We start from the raw sequence: 18,075 nt of genomic DNA on the forward strand, positions 1-18,075 counted from the left end.
TTCAAATCCTTTGTGAGACTATTTAAGATCAGATCTATACATGTGTAGCTCAGAGGTGAGTTTGGGAGTTCATATACAACTTTATGGGATTGCTCTCTTGAATTCCCTTCTTTCTATGATCTTGCTGATACTTTGTCTCCTTGAGGTCCCCCCTTCCAAGCCCACTAGCCAGAAAATTAGGCCTTTAGTTTCCTTGCTCTGCAGTATGCTTTCTTTACCTGCATTTGTACTTAGGGCCAAGTGACTGGAAGACAGAGAAAAATGCAACAGACATTTGATCCATGATTTTAGGACCATTGCTCTTCTGGTTAAAAAGAATGATTTTCCTTTCTTACAATTTAGACATGTGTGGTGATTGTGCCCCTGTCACTGACTATGGGATTCCGGGGGGGCTGGGGCTGGAGAGAATGAAAGATAATAATGGATTTCCCGCTTCTGAGACCTTTGAGATTCTCCTTTCCTGATTCTTGGGCCAGAAAAAGAAAGCTTCTCTTGGCCCTCTTTCTGTCTGAGCTCAGTTTCACTTCTAGCTTTTGTGCTGTGTTTTAAGTCAAGGCCAGTTGATTACAGATGAGGGTGGGGGGAAGCCAGGCTGCACTGAAAGGCAAAACCAGAAAATTCACTGTTGGTTTGGTGATACCTTGGATTCTGGTCTTCTTGCCCATTTTTATGTTGCCATTTAATTTTCAGTCTTCAGGTAGCTGCCCAGTGCATTCTGTACAAGTTTATAGTTGGGTTCTTGGGGAGAAACAAGAAAAAATATGCTTATACCATCTTGCACAGAGCCAGAACCCTTAGATTGTTATTTTTAGGATATGAACATGTGAAACTCAGTATAACTTGGTTTTAGGTTTCAGGGGGATAATCAGGGGAACCTCCTCTCAAATATATATTCTCACCCCCCCCCATTTACTCAGTACATATTTGCTATAGTAATATTAGTAAGAAAGGCTATTCTGTGGGAAATGTTTTATGTAAAAATAAGAACTCAACATAATTTATAAAATTCCTATATTCTAAGGATTTAGAAAAATACTTGGCCTTTTTTTTCTTTTTCTTTTTTAAATTTTTTTAAAGATTTTATTTATTAATTTGACAGAGAGAAATCACAAGTAGACAGAGAGGCAGGCAGAGAGAGAGAGAGGGAAGCAGGCTCTCTGCCGAGCAAAGAGCCTGATGCGGGACTCGATCCCAGGACTCTGAGATCATGACCTGAGCCGAAGGCAGCAGCTTAACCCACTGAGCCACCCAGGCGCCCCCCCTTTTTTTTCTTTTTAAAAATATTTGTTTATTCATTTGAGAGAAAGAGAGCAGGAGGAGGGGCAGAGGGAGAGAGAATGTTCAAGCAGACTGCCTGCTGAGCAAGGAGCTATATGTGGGGCTCAGTCTCAGCACCCTGAGGTCATGACCTGAGCCAAAATTAAGAGTAAGATCTTAACTGACTCAGCTTCCCAAGCACCCCACTTGGCCTTTTTGGTATGATGTGTTTCACTTTCTGTTTCTTTTTATGCTGTGTTGGAGAAAATACTACAGAAATTACAAGGTTCAAAATTCCTCTGGGGAGGTGGCTTATATCATAGCTTTATCTTTTAATGTAGTTGCCCTTGGGACCTGGGACCTGGAGTATAGTTAGTATACTATAAACGTCTGTTGAATGGGTAAATGAGGGGTATTTGTTGAAGTAACTTATTATACCTCTATTCTGCCTTTCAGAAGTGTCTATAACCTCTCCAAAGATCACATTCTACGTTGTGGGGTGATTATGCTATTGGGTGTGTGTTGGAGAATCTCTTTCCTTTAGTGGGTATAGGGATGATCCGTATATCACTTAGGATCGAGTTTTGATATATATAACAACACCACCAATAAAAACAAATAGTAGTGACTTGGTTAAAATGTAGCTTGTTTTTCTTGGGTGTATGAAGGAAATCAGAGGTAGACATTTAGGCCTGTTTGGTGGGTCACAGGATCCTCAGGAACATTGCTGCTCTTCCGTCTTCAGGAACACTTTATGGTCTTAACTGACAGTTGGTGTATAGATATCATTTGTGTATTCCAAGCTGGCTTCTGGAAGAAATGAGAGAAACACAAGAATGGCCACTTTCCAGTGAGGTCAGCTCTCTTTAAGGGTCCTTCCCCACATCCCACACATCACTTATACTTACATGTCATTGCTCAGAACTCAGTCACAGGGCCTCATCTAACTTTTGGGTAGTTTGGAATTTTAGTTTTTTAGGTCATACATTACTACCCCAAATAATGTTGGGGTCCTGTTGCTGGGAGAGAGAGGGAGAAACAGATGTTATAGTAGGCAATTAGCAGTCTCTGCCATAGCTAGAACTGTCAGAAACATAAGGATAGAGATTTAACAAATGTAAATAAGTATGGTTATATTATTCTTGGAGATGGAGAGAAATGGTTCTTAATAGTTCTTAATATTTTTCATAGTGTTACAGATTGACTGTATAAAATTAAAAATACAACAAGTGAAAAGTTTGTCTCCCTCCCAATTTGGTACCCCAGCTAGTTAGTTCCCCTTCCTACAGGTAACTATGGTTTCTAGTGATTAGATGTTAACATTATGTATTAGAAGTATTGTATAAAGTATATATATATATATATATATATTTTAAAGATTTTATCTATTTATTTGCAAGAGAGAGAGAGAGAGAGAGCAAGCACAAGCTGGAGTAACAACAGGCAGAGGGAGAAGCAGGCTTCCCGCCGAGCAGGGAGCCCGATGCGGGACACGATCCCAGGACCTCGGGGTCATGACCTGAGCCGAAGGCAGACGCTTAACCATCTGAGCCACCAGGTGTCCCTAAAGTATATATTTTTAAAGTTAATTTTCTAAGTTAAAATGTTAATTTTTTTAAGATTTTATTTACTCAAGAGAGAGAGGGAGATCATGTGAGAGAAAGCACACAAGCAGGGGGAGGGGCAGAGGGAGAAACAGACTCCCTGCCCGGATCCCAGGACCCTGGGATCAGGGCCTGAGCCGAAGACAGACACTTAACCCACTGAGCCACTCAGGTGCCCTAAAACACTGTTGGGGAAGGGCATGGATCAGATCCACCCTTAGTGTGGTGGATAAGGAGGTGGTGTTATGAAGACAAGTGATGCAGTTGGGAATATGTAAGTGAATCATACAGAGCCATGGAAGACAGATTGAGAATCATGAGCCCACACTGAACCTTCTCATCTGCCTGGTACTCAGAAACTGGTTCTGAAGCACTGTTTTCTCTTTCTTTAACAAGCTAGCCTTCATATGGAGATTCCTCAGCATGGTGAATAACAAACACTGTGGGTGAGCACTGCTGACTCACTTGTAATGTTTTCACAAAATGGCATCACCAATCAGGCAAAGAACTGGGTCTTCCCATTACTCTTAGGATCAAGTTTAGTACTTTACTTAGCTAACAAGGACTGGCCTGCTCTGGTTCCTGCCTGTCTTCCCAGGGTCATCTTTCATCATTCTCATAGTTTATGTCTCCTTCCCTATACTCTCTCTAAGAAGCCAAGCTCTTCTGCCCTGGGGTTTGTGCCCCTGCTGTTCTCTCCCCCACAATCACCCTGAACCTTTCACCTGCTCAACTCCTACTCTTTTTCTTGTCCTTCAGATCTCATTTTAATATCACTGCTTAGTGAACTCTTTTCCTTTTAAGGCCCTAAGTTAAGCTAGATAGGACAATTTCCCTTTTATTTCCCCTGTACTTATCACATTGCTATTTTATAATTATTTGTGTAGCTATTCATGTGATATCCTGTTAAGCTCTCGAGATTGTTAGCTTCATGAGACTGTGGACCATATTTGACATATCCCTCTTTCACTGGCTTTTCTTACAGATGTAAACATTCACTCAGCAAATTTGGTGAAAAATATTTGGTGTGAGTGGGATGAATAATTTTATGTGTCATTTTTAGCTAAGCCACTGGGTGTCCAGACAGTTGGTCAAATATTATTCTAGGTTTGTCTGTGAGGGTGTTTCTGGATGAGATTAACATTGGAATTGGTAGACTGAGGAAAGCAGGCTTCCCTTTCTAATGTGGGTGGGCCTCATCCAGTCAGCTGAAAATCTGAATAGAACAAAAAGGCTGAACCTCTTGTGAGGAAAAGGGAACCCCTCTTGCCTGACTGCCTTCAAGCTGGAACCTCAGTTTTTTTCCTACCTTTGGATTTAGACTGAAAAACTGGCTCTTCCTGGTTCTTAAGCCTGTTGGCCTTTGGACTAGAACTATATTGTCAGCTATCTTGATTTCTCAGGCCTTTGGGTGTGGATTAGAACTACACTATTGGCTCTCCTGGGTCTCCACCTTGCCAACTTCAAATCTGGAGACTTGTCAGCCTTCATATTTGCATGAGCCAATTCCTTATACTAAATTTCTTCATATATGTGATGTTTATACACACACCCTATTCATTCTGTTTTTCTGGAGACCCTTGACCAATAGCAATGATAATTTCCCATAAAGTAACTAAAAGGAGGTAAAACATTTCTAAAATTCTCAACTGTGGATCTGAAGTAAGAAAGCCATCTTGTGGTGTTTCTGGGAATATCATGTTGATATGTGAAATATATATCCCTTGGAAACTGAAGCACTGATCTCTGCAACAGTTCTGTTTTGTTTTGTTTTTAGGTTTTTACTTAAATTCCAATTAGCTAACATACAGTGTAATATTAGTTTCAGGTATACAATATAGTGATTCAGCACTTCCATACAATTCCCAGTGCTCATCACAAGTATCCTGTTTAACCCCTATCACCCATCTAGCCCATGCCCCTCCTCTGTGTCCCCTCTGGTAACCATCAGTTTGTTCACCATAGTTAAGAGTCTGTTTCTTGGTTTGCCTCTCTCTTTTTTCCCCTTGCTTTTTTTTTTTTCCTTACATTTTACATATAAGTGAAATCATGTGGAATTTGTCTTTCTTTGACTTATTTCACTTAGCACTATACACTCTAGTCCATCCATGTCATTGCAAATGGCAAGATTTCATTCTTTTTCCATTGTGTATACGCACACACATGCACACACACACACACACACATCTTCTTTATTATTAGTTGGTGGACACTTGGACTGTTTTCATAATATGGCTGTTGTAGATAATGCTTCTATAAACATTGGGATGCATGTATTATTTTGAATTAGTATTTTTGTATCCTTTGGGTAAATACCTAGTAGTGCAATTGCTGGATCATAGAGTAGTTCTACTTTTAACTTTTTGAGGAAACTCCGTATTGTTTTCTAGAGTGGCTGCACTACCAACATTCCCACCAACAGTACACGAAGTTTCCTTTTTCTCCACATTCTCATCAACACCTGTTACTTCCTGTTTTACTGATTTAGCAATTCTGAGAGGTGTGATTTTCATTTGATTATAGTTTTTTTTTAAGATTTTATTTATTTATTTGACAGATAGAGATCACAAGTAGGCACAGAGGCAGGCAGAGAGAGAGAGAAGAGGAAGCAGGCTCCCCGCAGAGCAGACAGCCCGATGTGGGGTTCGATCCCAGGACCCTGGGATCATGACCTGAGCCGAAGGCAGCGGCTTAACCCTCTGAGCCACCCAGGCACCCTTGATTATAGTTTTGATTTGGATTTCCCTGATGATCAGTGATGTTGAGTATCTTTTCATGTGTCTGTTGGCCATCTGTATGTCTTTGGAAAAACATCTATTCATGTCTTCTGCCCTGAGACCGTGAACTTAGGCGAAACCAAGAGTTGGACACTTAACGGATTGAGCCAACCAGGCATTCCAAGATGCCCACATCTAAAGACTCCTGTATTATATCTACTAATTCCTTGAGTGTCTGTGATTAGGTCCCTGTGTGAAAGTGATACGCATTCAGTAGAAACTGTATTTCAAATTTTGAATTTTGATATTTTCTTGGTCTAATGATAATGTGGTACGATCGTCTCTTGTGGTGCTGGGCAGTGGCAGCAGGCTGCAGGTCCTGGTCAGCCACATGAGGAGTTTGTCGGGATGTGACCCCATTGTAAGCTGAGGAAGAGCTGTACATAGAACAGAACTACATGGAAATGGAAAGTTGTTTCAGATTCATATATTCATCCATTTGCTTACTTAAAACTTATTGAGGCCTTGCTCCATTTTGACATTTTATTGGGGGCTATTCAATTGTGAATATCATAGTACCTGTCCTTAAGAAGCCCCTAGACCTTTGGATAAAACAGCCCTTCAGCAGAAATCATGAAGTATGAGAAGTTGCATGATGGAAGTACTTGATGCTTTGGGAGGACATTGGAGGACGCCTCGCCAGTCTAGAGAGGAAGAGGAAGAGGAAGACGCCTCGCCAGTCCTCCTCCTCCTCTTTTAGGAATAGGCAAGGGACATTTACAAATTCATGTGTCATTTAATGTTATGCCATCTAATTTCCATACTCTGTAAATTCTTCGACTAGGTCAAAGAATTGAGAAATCAAAGTTGTAATACATTATCTTCTAATCCTGATGTTTCTGGTTCAGTCCATGGTACCATACATGGTACCATGGACATATCTAGAATGTTGTAAATGTGCATGTGATTATTAGGGCCTCTGCTGGCAATTAGTATTACCCATTTGGTTTGGATGAGATCTCGCTTTTTTTTAAAATCACTTTGTTCATTGGCATTTCAACCAGTCTGCTCACTCCAGTCTGCTTACTTAACTGGTACTTTACTGATTTGGTGACTTTGTGAAATTTACCTTAAAACTTCCTTGGGGCCAGGAAGAATTTTAAGATCTTTTTTTTTTTAAGATTTTATTTGAGGGGGAACAGGGCATGCCTGCATGGGGAGAGGGTCAGAGGGAGAGAAGCCTGACACAGGCCTCAGTCCCAGGACTCCCGAAACTCCACCTCAGTCAAAGACAGATGCTTAACCAGCTGAGCCACCCAGGTGCCCCAAGAATTTAAAAATCTTATTAATGATTTTAAGAGCTATGTTTGGAAAATGTATTATTAACATTGATGGTTAACAATTTCTCAGCCTTATAAGGAATCTACAAAGACTAGTAATTGCTAAGTTTTAAGTGAGAAATAATTAAACAATTTAATTAAGCCTCTCATCCAATATTTTAAAAATCCATTTGCTCCCTTAGGTAGAGATGCTCTTTCTTTTCATTAATTAAGCAAACATGTCACTTAAACTACAAAATAGTTATACTTGCTAATATCCTATAATACCTAGGTGAAATGATTTCTAGGTGTTATGGTTATGAGATTTTGCTCTAAATTTTAGGGCATCTAGGGCCAACTATATGTGTGTGTGTGTGTGTGTGTGTGTGTGTGTGTATGTTTGTATATAATTTAAATTCAATTAATTAACACTTAGAGGTAGAATTTAGCGACTCATCAGTTGCATTTAACACCCAGTGCTGGGGCACCTGGGTGGCTCAGTGGGTTAAGCCTCTGCTTTCAGCTTGGGTCATGATCTCAGGGTCCTGGGATCGAGCCCCGCACCAGGCTCTCTGCTCAGTAGGGAGCCTGCTTCCCCCTCCCTCTGCCTGCCTCTCTGCCTACTTGTGATCTCTCTCTCTGTCAAATAAATAAATAAAATCTATTAAAAATCAAACACCCAGTGCTCATTATATCAAGTGCCCTCCTCAATGCCTATCACCCATCACCCAGTTACCCCATTTTCCCCTGCCTCTAACAACCCTCAGTTTGTTTCCTACAATTAAGAGTCTCTTATGGTTTATCTCCCTCTCTCATTTCATCTTATTTTATTTTTCCCTCCCTTTAAGACCAAGTATATTTTAGATTTATTTTTGTAATCATTACTTCTACCAGTCTAAATTACTCTATATAAACTATGAGTAAAAATTAATTGCTGTGTAATGACACCAAATGTTTTTCTTAAAGAAGCTCTTGTTAATATATTATTAGTTTTAAATAATTGATTTTCTGCCTTACAGGAGACGATCACTAGAGGATTTGGTTGCACAGCTGAATGCATGCAAAATAATCATTTGAAAACTTTACCTTGGAAATGTGTATCCCATCTGGCTGATTGGTTTTTTGAAGAAATGAGGTTACATACCCCAGGAAAGTTCTAGAAGTCATTTTCTATATAGTTAAACAGCTAATTTCAAAGAACAATAATTCACAGTCTGGAGGACTTAGGGGAAAAAGCCCTTCAATATATGTCCATGACAAATTAGAATAACTTCTCTTTCTATAGGCATAGAATATGCACATAAACTATAAAACAGTTATATTTATAAAACTATAAAACATTTCAAAATACTGACTTTTTTTTTTAAAGATTTTATTTATTCATTTGAGAGAGAGACACAGAGAGAGAGCATGAGCGAGGAGAAGGTCAGAGGGAGAAGCAGACTCCCCATGGAGCTGGGAGCCCGATGCGGGACTCGATCCCGGGACTCCGGGATCATGACCTGAGCCGAAGGCAGTCGTCCAACCAACTGAGCCACCTAGGCGTCCCATCAAAATACTGACATTTAAAGCTAAAGCTCGCTTTGATCTCTTTATTTCAGAATAATAAATAATAAAAACAAACATTACAATAAAGGCATTTTACAATGAATTATTCATATATAGATTAAAGAATTTTGTGATTTAGGCAGTGTTTTCCTTTTTGCCATTCGACTTGATTACTTTGAGTCCTTATTCTGGAAAAAAACAAGGCAAATTACTGAAGCTCATTGCAAACATTAAAGATGATTAGTGTGGAATTCAGGTTGTATCTGTTCTGCTTTTATGGTAATCATTTCTGATAAATTACTCAGGACAAAGTTTCTTTCTCAGGTGCAAACACAATTTCTAATATAGGTCTCTTGTTATGCCAGGAATTTTGTTTTCATTTCTGCTCGATAGTCTCAATTTTCTCAAGAAGATATACAAAAAGCAATTAGTAGAGCCCAGAAGAATGGTTGTCCTGTGTGCTGTCCTCCGTGGTGAAATAGCATACCATTCTGCTGTCTAGGGATCTAGTCCAAAAGGTTTTGTGAGGAGGAGGGAAAGTGAAAGAAAGATAGAAAATGAGAAAACCAGGGTTGAACCTAGGGTGTACAAGAAAGCTTTTAGGGAATTAGAATTATAGGTGGTCTGGAAACTTAATATATGTACAGAGGTCTAAACTTTAATGACATGAAAGACTCAGAAGGAATCAAATGAAAGTTAGAAGCTGCATGTATATGTTGGATACACTATCCTTTGTTGGATAACCCCCACCGCATAACTCTAAGGTAAAAATTCTTTGAAACAGATATTTGTCACATCAGCTTTTAATGAGGAAAATGTATTAAGCTAGTGTTTCACTGTATTAAGCTAGTGTTTAATAAGGAGAATGTATTAAGCTACTGTGTATGATCTCTGCAAAATATATATGAATATATCTGTTAGTATGAAAAAATGAAAGAGCCAGGATTATTAAATATTTCAGGATTCTACTTACTGTTTCTCTGAATACTTTCTGGGGAGCTGCTGGTTGGTAGGAATCACATTGATGTGTCATTATTAAACACTGGTTTAAGTGAAGTCATAATGTATTTGGCATATTTGTATGCCAAATGTAATTTTAAGTTTTCAGGGATTTTAAGATTTAAGTTTGCTTACTCACTGACTTACCTTTTTTTTTTTTTTAAATTCATAGAGTAGTAATAGGACCCAATAACTTGGCCTAGTTCCCCAGATTTTTAATCCCAAGTTGCTTTTTTTTTTTAATTTTGTTTTTGGTGGTTATTATTGTTTAAGAGTTGAATTGACACTTTATTATGCCATAGACTATTGGCTAACAGTGTGTAGTGTTTGTAGTTACTAACCATCCAAGGATAGCAAAAGATAGCTAGATGGCATTGTCATTTACATGGCAAAAGATACAGGAGACCTGATAGGTCAGATCAACAATGGGAAATTTATGTAAAAAGAAAGACTAATATACCAATAAATGATTAAGTGCCAATATTAAGTGAATGCAGGAGCATATGTTAGTGCTTTTGATAATAAGCCTTATCCTCAGAATATTGATAATTTTGATTATTATTTTGCAGGCAGATTTTTAAGGCATAATATTTAGGAGTTTACTATTTTTTACATATGTTCCTGTATTATTGAGATTTTTTACTGGGAACTGGATACCACCTGTGCTGAGACATTTGGGGACCTTCTGAGAAGTCAAGATTGTAAGCAGTTTCTTGTCCTGGAGGTTCTCAAGCCACTGGTCCCAGCTAGCCCTTGTTGGAATTTAGAGAGCTCCACCAGGGGTCTCATTTGACTTTCTTCAGGCTGCCCCCGACTCAGGAGTTGAATCAAACATAAAGCTTTCCGCCAGTGACATGAATTAATGGGCCTAAACATATAAAAAATTAGAAGAAACAGTGGTTTGTCTGTTGATCTTCTTCACCTACTTTCTGAGGCTGGTTGTGTTGTCTACCTCCAGGATGAGCCAAATTGTCTTTCTCCCAGAGTAATACTCAGGAGTCACTCTTCTGCCATTGCAGGAAGCTTTCAGGGGCAGAGGAGATGGGTGCAGAATCACCCAGTGCAATTTTAGTGAACACGTTGTACCATCCTGGTTGTCTAAGAAGCAACAGGCACGTTTACAGTGAGTGGACACAATCATCATCATGTTGGCACACTATTGCCAGACCAAGGGGAACAGTCGTCAGTCTACTCAGAGACGCCCCCGGCTTTGGTAGCTCCAGGGGGAGTCCTCTCCAGGAGAACTGTACATCCTGTTCTCCCAGATTAATGACTACTGAGGTTTTTCTGCTATTACTTCCCTTCATATTATGTTCCAGCAAATCTCTTTGGTCCATTCTGGATTTTTTATTCCACCCATCAGTTATATTTCATTGCTTGGTTTCAAGCCTCAGGTTTTATAAAACAGTCAGTGTTCTTGTAAACAAATAACAGAATAATAACAGGGTTCTAATGGGCATACTGGGTAAGTCTGGAAGGGCTTTAGAGAAGAGGGAGCATTTGAGGTTAGACTTCAAAGGCAAAAAGCAAGGAAAACATTTTTGTCCATGGTGTCATGAAAGAGTAAAAGACTGCTGTATTATGCAACAGTGAAAAATTTTGTGTAGCTGAGAGTATAATAAGAATAATAGAAGATGGGCGCCCGGGTGGCTCAGTCAGTTAGCATCTGCTGTTGGCTCAGGTCATGATCTGGGGTCCTGGGATCCAGCCCCTCATTGGGCTCCCTGCTCAGCAGGGAGCCTGCTTCTCCCTCTTCCTCTGCCACTCCTGTGCTTGTGCCCTATGCGTGTGCTCTCTCTCTCATGCATGCGCCCTCTCTCAGATAAATAAATAGCTTATTATATTTAGCTTTCGTTTAGAAACGAAAGATAAATAAATAGAATCAGATAAATAAATAGAATCTTAAAAAAAAGCATCAATTTGAAAAAAAGAATAGTAGGAGATAATTTGAGAGACAAGTGTTGGAACAGATGCCTCAGTTATATGTAAGGCATTTTTATTTTATTTTATTATTATTTTTTTAAAGATTTTATTTATTTATTTGACAGAGAGAAATCACAAGTAGATGGAGAGGCAGGCAGAGAGAGAGAGAGGGAAGCAGGCTCCCTGCTGAGCAGAGAGCCGAATGCGGGACTCCATCCCAGGACCCCGAGATCATGACCTGAGCCGAAGGCAGTGGCTTAACCCACTGAGCCACCCAGGCGCCCTGTAAGGCATTTTTAAATCTATTTTATAGGGGAAGGCACAGCAGGTTATAGGTAACCTACTCATGTTCATAATTTTAAAATCTCTTATAATTCCTACTTATTTATGTATTAGATAACATTATTAATATTTATATCTTTCATTTGCATATCTTTACATCATTTTCTGAATTACTTAATTTCAAAATTGACAATGTGAATGACACAGATCTGAAAATATTATAGTATTCTAATATTGAAAGATGAGAAACTGAGGTATTGAGAGATGACATGATCTCACAATTGAATGGCCATGTTTAGATAATACCATGTATTTTTAATTCTGATTTTTAATTTTTAATTTCATGTATTTGTTGGACTTTATGTGTATGTATATGTATATAGGTTTTGGGTTTTATTCCCTTCAAATTATTGTTTTTCTTTTCTCCATAGGACTTGGCTTTTACCCTGGAAGAGAGACAGCAGTTGAATATTCACGGATTGTTGCCACCTTGCTTCATCAGTCAGGACATCCAGGTTCTTAGAGTAATTAAAAATTTTGAGCGTCTGACCTCTGACTTTGACAGGTAACACATTCCTGAAGATGATTTTTATATTTCTCTTAGGCAGTTGTCTAGTTTATTTTTTTAATGGGATGAGAAAGTTAAAATATTTAGTGATTTGGAAAGAGCAGTTAAGTTTGAGAATTTACCTATAAATACTATGTTTTTTTTTTTTTTTGAAGACTCTATTTATTTGAGAGGGAGCATGAGAGAGTGCAAGAGAGAGAGCTAGCATGAGCGGGGTTGGGGGAGAGGGGGAAGCAGGCTCCCCGCTGAGCAGAGAGCCCGATGCGGGGCTCCATCCTGGGACCCTGGGATCATGACTTGAGCCAAAGGCAGATGCTCAACCATCCGAGCCACCCAGGCAACCCCTTTGTAAGGATTTTATTTTTTTAGAGAGAGAGAGTGAGAGACCGATCACAAGCAGGGGGAGTAAGAGAGGGAGAGGATGAACTGGACTCCCCGCTGAGCAGGGAGCCCAGTGTGGAACTCAGTCCCACGACCTCAGGATCATGACCTTAGCCAGAGGCAGACACTTAACCAACAGAGCCATCCAGGCGCCCCATAAGTACAATGATGTTTTAACAAAAATTTACCCTTGGTAAGAACATTCGAATAATACAACATTTTCATTTCTAAATATATCCTCAAAGAGACTACTTTTCCCTTGTGATCAGATGGCTACTGTGAAGGTGAGTTATCAGGAAATGCCCTTTTACACAGAATAAAACAGGACATAGCAGCTTTTAGTCAAGACTTTAGGTTCATTGTAGATAAAAGTACACTTTTCCCACTTCCAAGCTTGGTTCTAACACGACTGCAGATTTGGGTCAGTTAGTTTTAGAACCCAGTTTCTGTGTTTGCACAAAGATGAAGGTAATACTGTTCCCTACCTTGAACTGGGTAGTCTTCAGTTGAAATTCTGGTTGTGTTTCATGAGGGGCCTTAAGCAAACCACCTATTGCAACCATTGCCATGACTGTTGTCTATTGTGCCCTGTACTTGTGGTTCGGCCCTTTCCTATTAAGGCACCGAAACTCTCTAAACCTGAGGTTTTTATTGGTGGATTTAAAGAAATAATAGTTATTTCAAAATATTATTGCAAAGTTTGGAAAAGGTAACAAACCCATGCCTAGGAAGTGTTTGTATTAGGGTTTTCCAGAGAAAAAGACCAAAATATACACATATTCTGCTGGTTCTATGTAAAGAGACTGAGTGACTGACTGACTGATTACTTATTTACTTACTTATTTCTAAGGAATTGGCTCACATGATTATGGAGTTTAGGCAAGTCCTAGATCTGTAGGTGGAGTGGCAGGCTGGAAACCAAGGGATGATTTGCAGTTGGAACTCCAAACGGAGTCCAGTCCAAAGGCATTCCTTTTTGCTGGGGGTTGAAGATTAATAATAAAAATGGAGTGGATGGGGCACCTGGGTGGCTCACTCCGTTGAGCAGCCGACTCTTGGTTTCAGCTCAGGTCGTGATCTCAGGGTCGTGGGATCGAGCACCGCATGGGGCTCCTTGCTCAGCTGGCTGTCTGCTTGAGGATTCTTTCCTTCTGCCCTTCCTCCTGCTTGTGTTGTCTCTTCTTCTCTTTGTGTCTCTCTCTCTAAGATAAATAAATAAATCTTTAAATAATACTAATACTGATGATGATGATGGCGATGAAGTAGCAGTCCAACTTGCCTTTGGTAGTCAGGATCAGTCACCCCATCCAGCACAATAACTCTTTTCTTTGCTTGTTGATTCAGAGGCGTATGGTGGCCAAAGTGGCTAACAGCAGTATTCACCTCCAGTTCAGTGGAGTCATTGTCTCCTGGTAGAAACATTCCTCCCTTTGGAACTAAGACTTCTAGGCCATTAGAGCATAAGTTCATGGGGACAGGGAGCAGAAATTTTGCCAGTGGGTCATGGGAGTTATTGGGAGTGGTGCCACTCTGATTTCCACCTCTCAGTTCTGGCTGTAGGAGAAACAGCACCATATAGCGGACACGGGTTCTCTGCATATATGGCATCCTGGAGAACCTCACCCCAGCTCTGCAGGTTGCCACCTACCTGGTGCTAATACTGAGACTTCAGAGGGCCATTCTGCTGTTCTGTCAAGCCAGCTGCTTCAGGATGGTGGGAAACATGGTGAATTCCATGAATATGGGCCCACTGAGTTCTTTGGTTAAAAGCAGTATTGTGTGGAATACCATAATGGTGTTTAAGGCATTCGGTAAATCCTTGGACTGTAGTTTTGGCAGAAGTATTGTTTGCAGATCTGTAACCAGAGTAAGTATCTATTCCAGTAAGAACTAACACCACCCCTTACATGAAGGAAGTAGTCTGCCACCAGGTAGATTGCTGATCACCCCCGTGGTGCCTTATCAGGTGTTCAGCACTGGTCTGTTCTTGCAGATGGAGTGTTCACGAGTGTCTGTAGCGAGGCTGGCTTTGGTGAATGGAAGTCCATGTTGCTGAGCCCATGGATAACCTCCACCCCTGCCATGGCTACCTTTCATTAGTGAAGACAGAGGCAGCTGGGGAAAGAGGCTGACCTGTGCTTAATGTATATGTTTGCTGCTTCTTAAACTCCTTTATACTCCTTTTCATTTGTTCCATAAGTCTATCCTTCAGACTCTAGTGTTTTTACTTTATATTCTTTTCCTGGGCTGTTTACCTCTACCTCCTAAGAGCTGGTCACATTCATGTTTTACCACAGGCTATTCCTCAAATATTTATTGAGCATCAACTGACTGACTGTCAGGTGCTCTTTAAGATATTGGGATTATAGACCATGATCTCTGCCTTCATGGAATTTAGGTAAATTATTTTTAAAAAATTATTAAATACTAAGTAGTAAAACGGTAAGTTAATATGCTAAAAATTGACAGGTGCTGATGAAAAAAAAAGTAGGGTAAGAAGGGCTGAGAATGCTGAGGGTTGGGATGGTCAATTTGTGTTGTTATATTGTTATATCAATTAGGAGAAGACTTCATTGAGAAGATGATTCATTAAGGAATCGTCAAAGGCAGGGAGGTAATTAACCATGAGGAAATCTGAGGAACAGGTTCTGCAGCTGGTGTGTTCAGGGGTCAGCAGAAAGCTGAATCTGGAGCAGAATGAGGCAGGGGAGAATGGTAGGTTGGGAGGGGAAGAGGGGAAGACAGATTATGAATGGCTTTGAAGGCCATTAAGGGACTCTGTTGTTATTCTGGGTAAAATGGAAACTATTCAAGGTTTTGAACAGAAGATCAACATGATCTGACTTATATTTCAAGAAGACTGTCTGCATGTTGAGAATAGAATGTAGGCCAGAAGAATATTTAGGAGACTATCACATTAATCCAGGTAAGAGGTTAGACCCAGGATGGTAGCAATGAAGGTGTTTAGACTTTGGGTATATGTTAAAGGTAAAGCCAACCTAATTTCCTTATATATTAGATATGGAAGTTAGAGAGCTTTCAGAAAAGAGAAGGAAGCAACAAAGGAACAGGAAAGGAATGACCAGTGAGACAGAAGGAAAATCAAGAAAAATATGATGACCCAGAAGACAAGAGGGTATTGAGCTCCAAGGAAGGGCATCTGTGTCAATGTTTTGACAGGTAAAATAAGATGAGGTCTGAGAATTGATTATTGATTTAGGATTGATGATTTCCACATTACTAAATCAGTTTTAACATGCCTGTCAGTCATCATCTTCCCAAATGCTTAAGGGTTTGGTACAACCCATCTGTTTGCCAAACATTAGAATCCTTGTATCTCTGACTCTCCATTCTGTGCATTTTCAACTATTCTAGGGAATGGAAATCAACTTAAAAAGGCTAGTAAGATTAAGTACAATTTTGCAAGACTATTTTAAGTTGTAGTGAGCAGTTGGGCTTTATTCTATGAATTATCAAAGGTTACAGGTAACATGGTAAGCTTGATGTTTAGAAAGAGAACTTTGGGTTAGAAATGCCTCTAGAAAGAAAAAGCCCTTTTGATACAATCAATAAGAACTTGCCTACTTTAGTAATTTTTAGGGTTGGTACTAAATTCCTTATTTTCTACTTGTCATTTCCCTTGGTTATTCAGTATTACAAGTTACAGGATAAAGTCTATTTACTTAGTTAAGTTAATGTTTAAATTATATCCCTAGTGGTATTTTCAATTTAAAATAGGGATAAAGTCTTTCCAGGTATTAAATAAAACTGTGTTGTTTTAGCAATGATTTTAAAGTTTGAATGACAGTTGCTCAGGTTTATGGTTCTTCATTCTTTGAGGTGTTTAAGAATATTTCTAAAGTCTTTTTTGATCAGTTGTTTTCTATGTGATGTAAAAAATACTTTATTGAAAAATGTTTATATTTCTAAGCATCTGTTTCATGACTTTTGGAATATGGATCTCATTATGTCCAATTTCCACAGGTATCTACTTTTAATGGATCTTCAGGACAGAAACGAAAAGCTCTTTTATAGTGTGCTAATGTCTGACATTGAGAAATTCATGCCTATTGTTTATACCCCCACTGTGGGTCTGGCTTGCCAGCAATATAGTTTAGCATTTCGGAAGCCAAGGTATGTAAACTTTCATGTTAAATACCTTTGTGAATTTATTTTTTTGTAAAGTTTTTGCAATAATTTTAAAAAACTGTTGAATGCATTTTAAGTTTGGAAAAACCTAAGTCAAATTTCATTTCAAAGAAGTTCAGATATAAATATATACAAATACTAAAAAAATAATATTTTCTTTCTAGATTTAAGATCATGGAAAAGTATTACAAATCAATTTAGGTTTCCTTTTATAGACAATAACTGAATTTGTTTTTTGTTTGGAAAGAAAGTAATTGATCATTATTAAGCTTGTCTTAGAGTTTTTAATACCATTATGTGTACATTTTAGAAGTTAAAGCAAGGATTCCAAACCTTTCTGAAAAATGAATGTATTTTCTAAATTAAGAGTTGGCATTAAAGTAACTCTTATGTTGATTTTTCTTTAGCAAAATAGTAATAGCCTTTAAGGATGTGTTTTTAAAAAAACGGGATGTGTAAAATATAGAATACAGTTTTTCTAAATCCATAGCTTTACTTTGTTAATTACATTACTTTAAATACTTTTGAAACAGGGATCAATTGAAGTAAATATTAATACTTTTCACAGCAACAACAACCAAAGTTCAAGTTGAATATATTTATGTTACTTGTGCTTCTAACTTTAAAGATAAAAAAAGAAATGTTTATAAGTTTATACTGCAAATATAAAAGCCTATTAAAAGTACTGCCATTGAAAAGAGTACTTCAAGGTTAATATCTGAAAGTTAGATTGAATATGTGGATTTCCCATAGATATATTGATGTAGTGGTAATATTTAGCACATTTGTGCCACATTACTTTCTGTATAAACAAAAGAATTAGCCACATCATCCCTTGTATAAAGAAAGTAATTAGATAAATAGCTGTAGATGGTCACTTAAATTACATTTGTAGCACATATCTAGATTGCATTTATAAAACAGTTTTATTAACAGTGAATACATATTTTATTCATAGAGCAAGAGTGAGAATTTAGCTGGTAATTATATTGTGAAGATAATCTTTGGGGGGCAAAAAAGTGTATTTATTTGTTAATCAGACAAATAATACATACTCATTATTGAAAAATTAGAAAATATGAATATACAGAAAGGAGAAATGTTTTAAAAATACCTAATGTCGTCATACAAGAAAAACCTGTAAATTCAAATACATACTTTTTCCATATATAAGTGATCATACTATATACACTCTTTCTTGCCTATTTTCTCTGAGTGATGTCATGAACATCTCTCCATGTCTATAAAGTATATTTCTACATAAGGAATCTTAGTAAAAGCATGGGCATGCAACGCTTGGCTGTTAAAAAAATGTAATTTAAGCATTT

General features: G+C 38.5%; 1 protein-coding gene across 1 annotated transcript in view; it reads left to right on the top strand.

Moving 5' to 3' along the window:
• Nucleotides 1-18,075, top strand: part of ME1 (malic enzyme 1) — a 186,331-nt gene that overhangs the window by 11,768 nt on the left and 156,488 nt on the right. Inside the window, exons 2-3 of the mRNA XM_004773607.3 lie at nt 12,081-12,214; nt 16,583-16,732. Of these exons, the coding sequence (XP_004773664.2) occupies nt 12,081-12,214; nt 16,583-16,732 (284 nt within the window). The remainder of the gene's footprint in view (nt 1-12,080; nt 12,215-16,582; nt 16,733-18,075) is intronic.

The sequence above is a fragment of the Mustela putorius genome, unplaced genomic scaffold (genome assembly GCF_011764305.1).
Source record: "Mustela putorius furo isolate JIRA1106 unplaced genomic scaffold, ASM1176430v1.1 tig00000166_pilon_pilon_pilon, whole genome shotgun sequence".
Classification (NCBI taxonomy): Eukaryota; Metazoa; Chordata; class Mammalia; order Carnivora; family Mustelidae; genus Mustela; species Mustela putorius.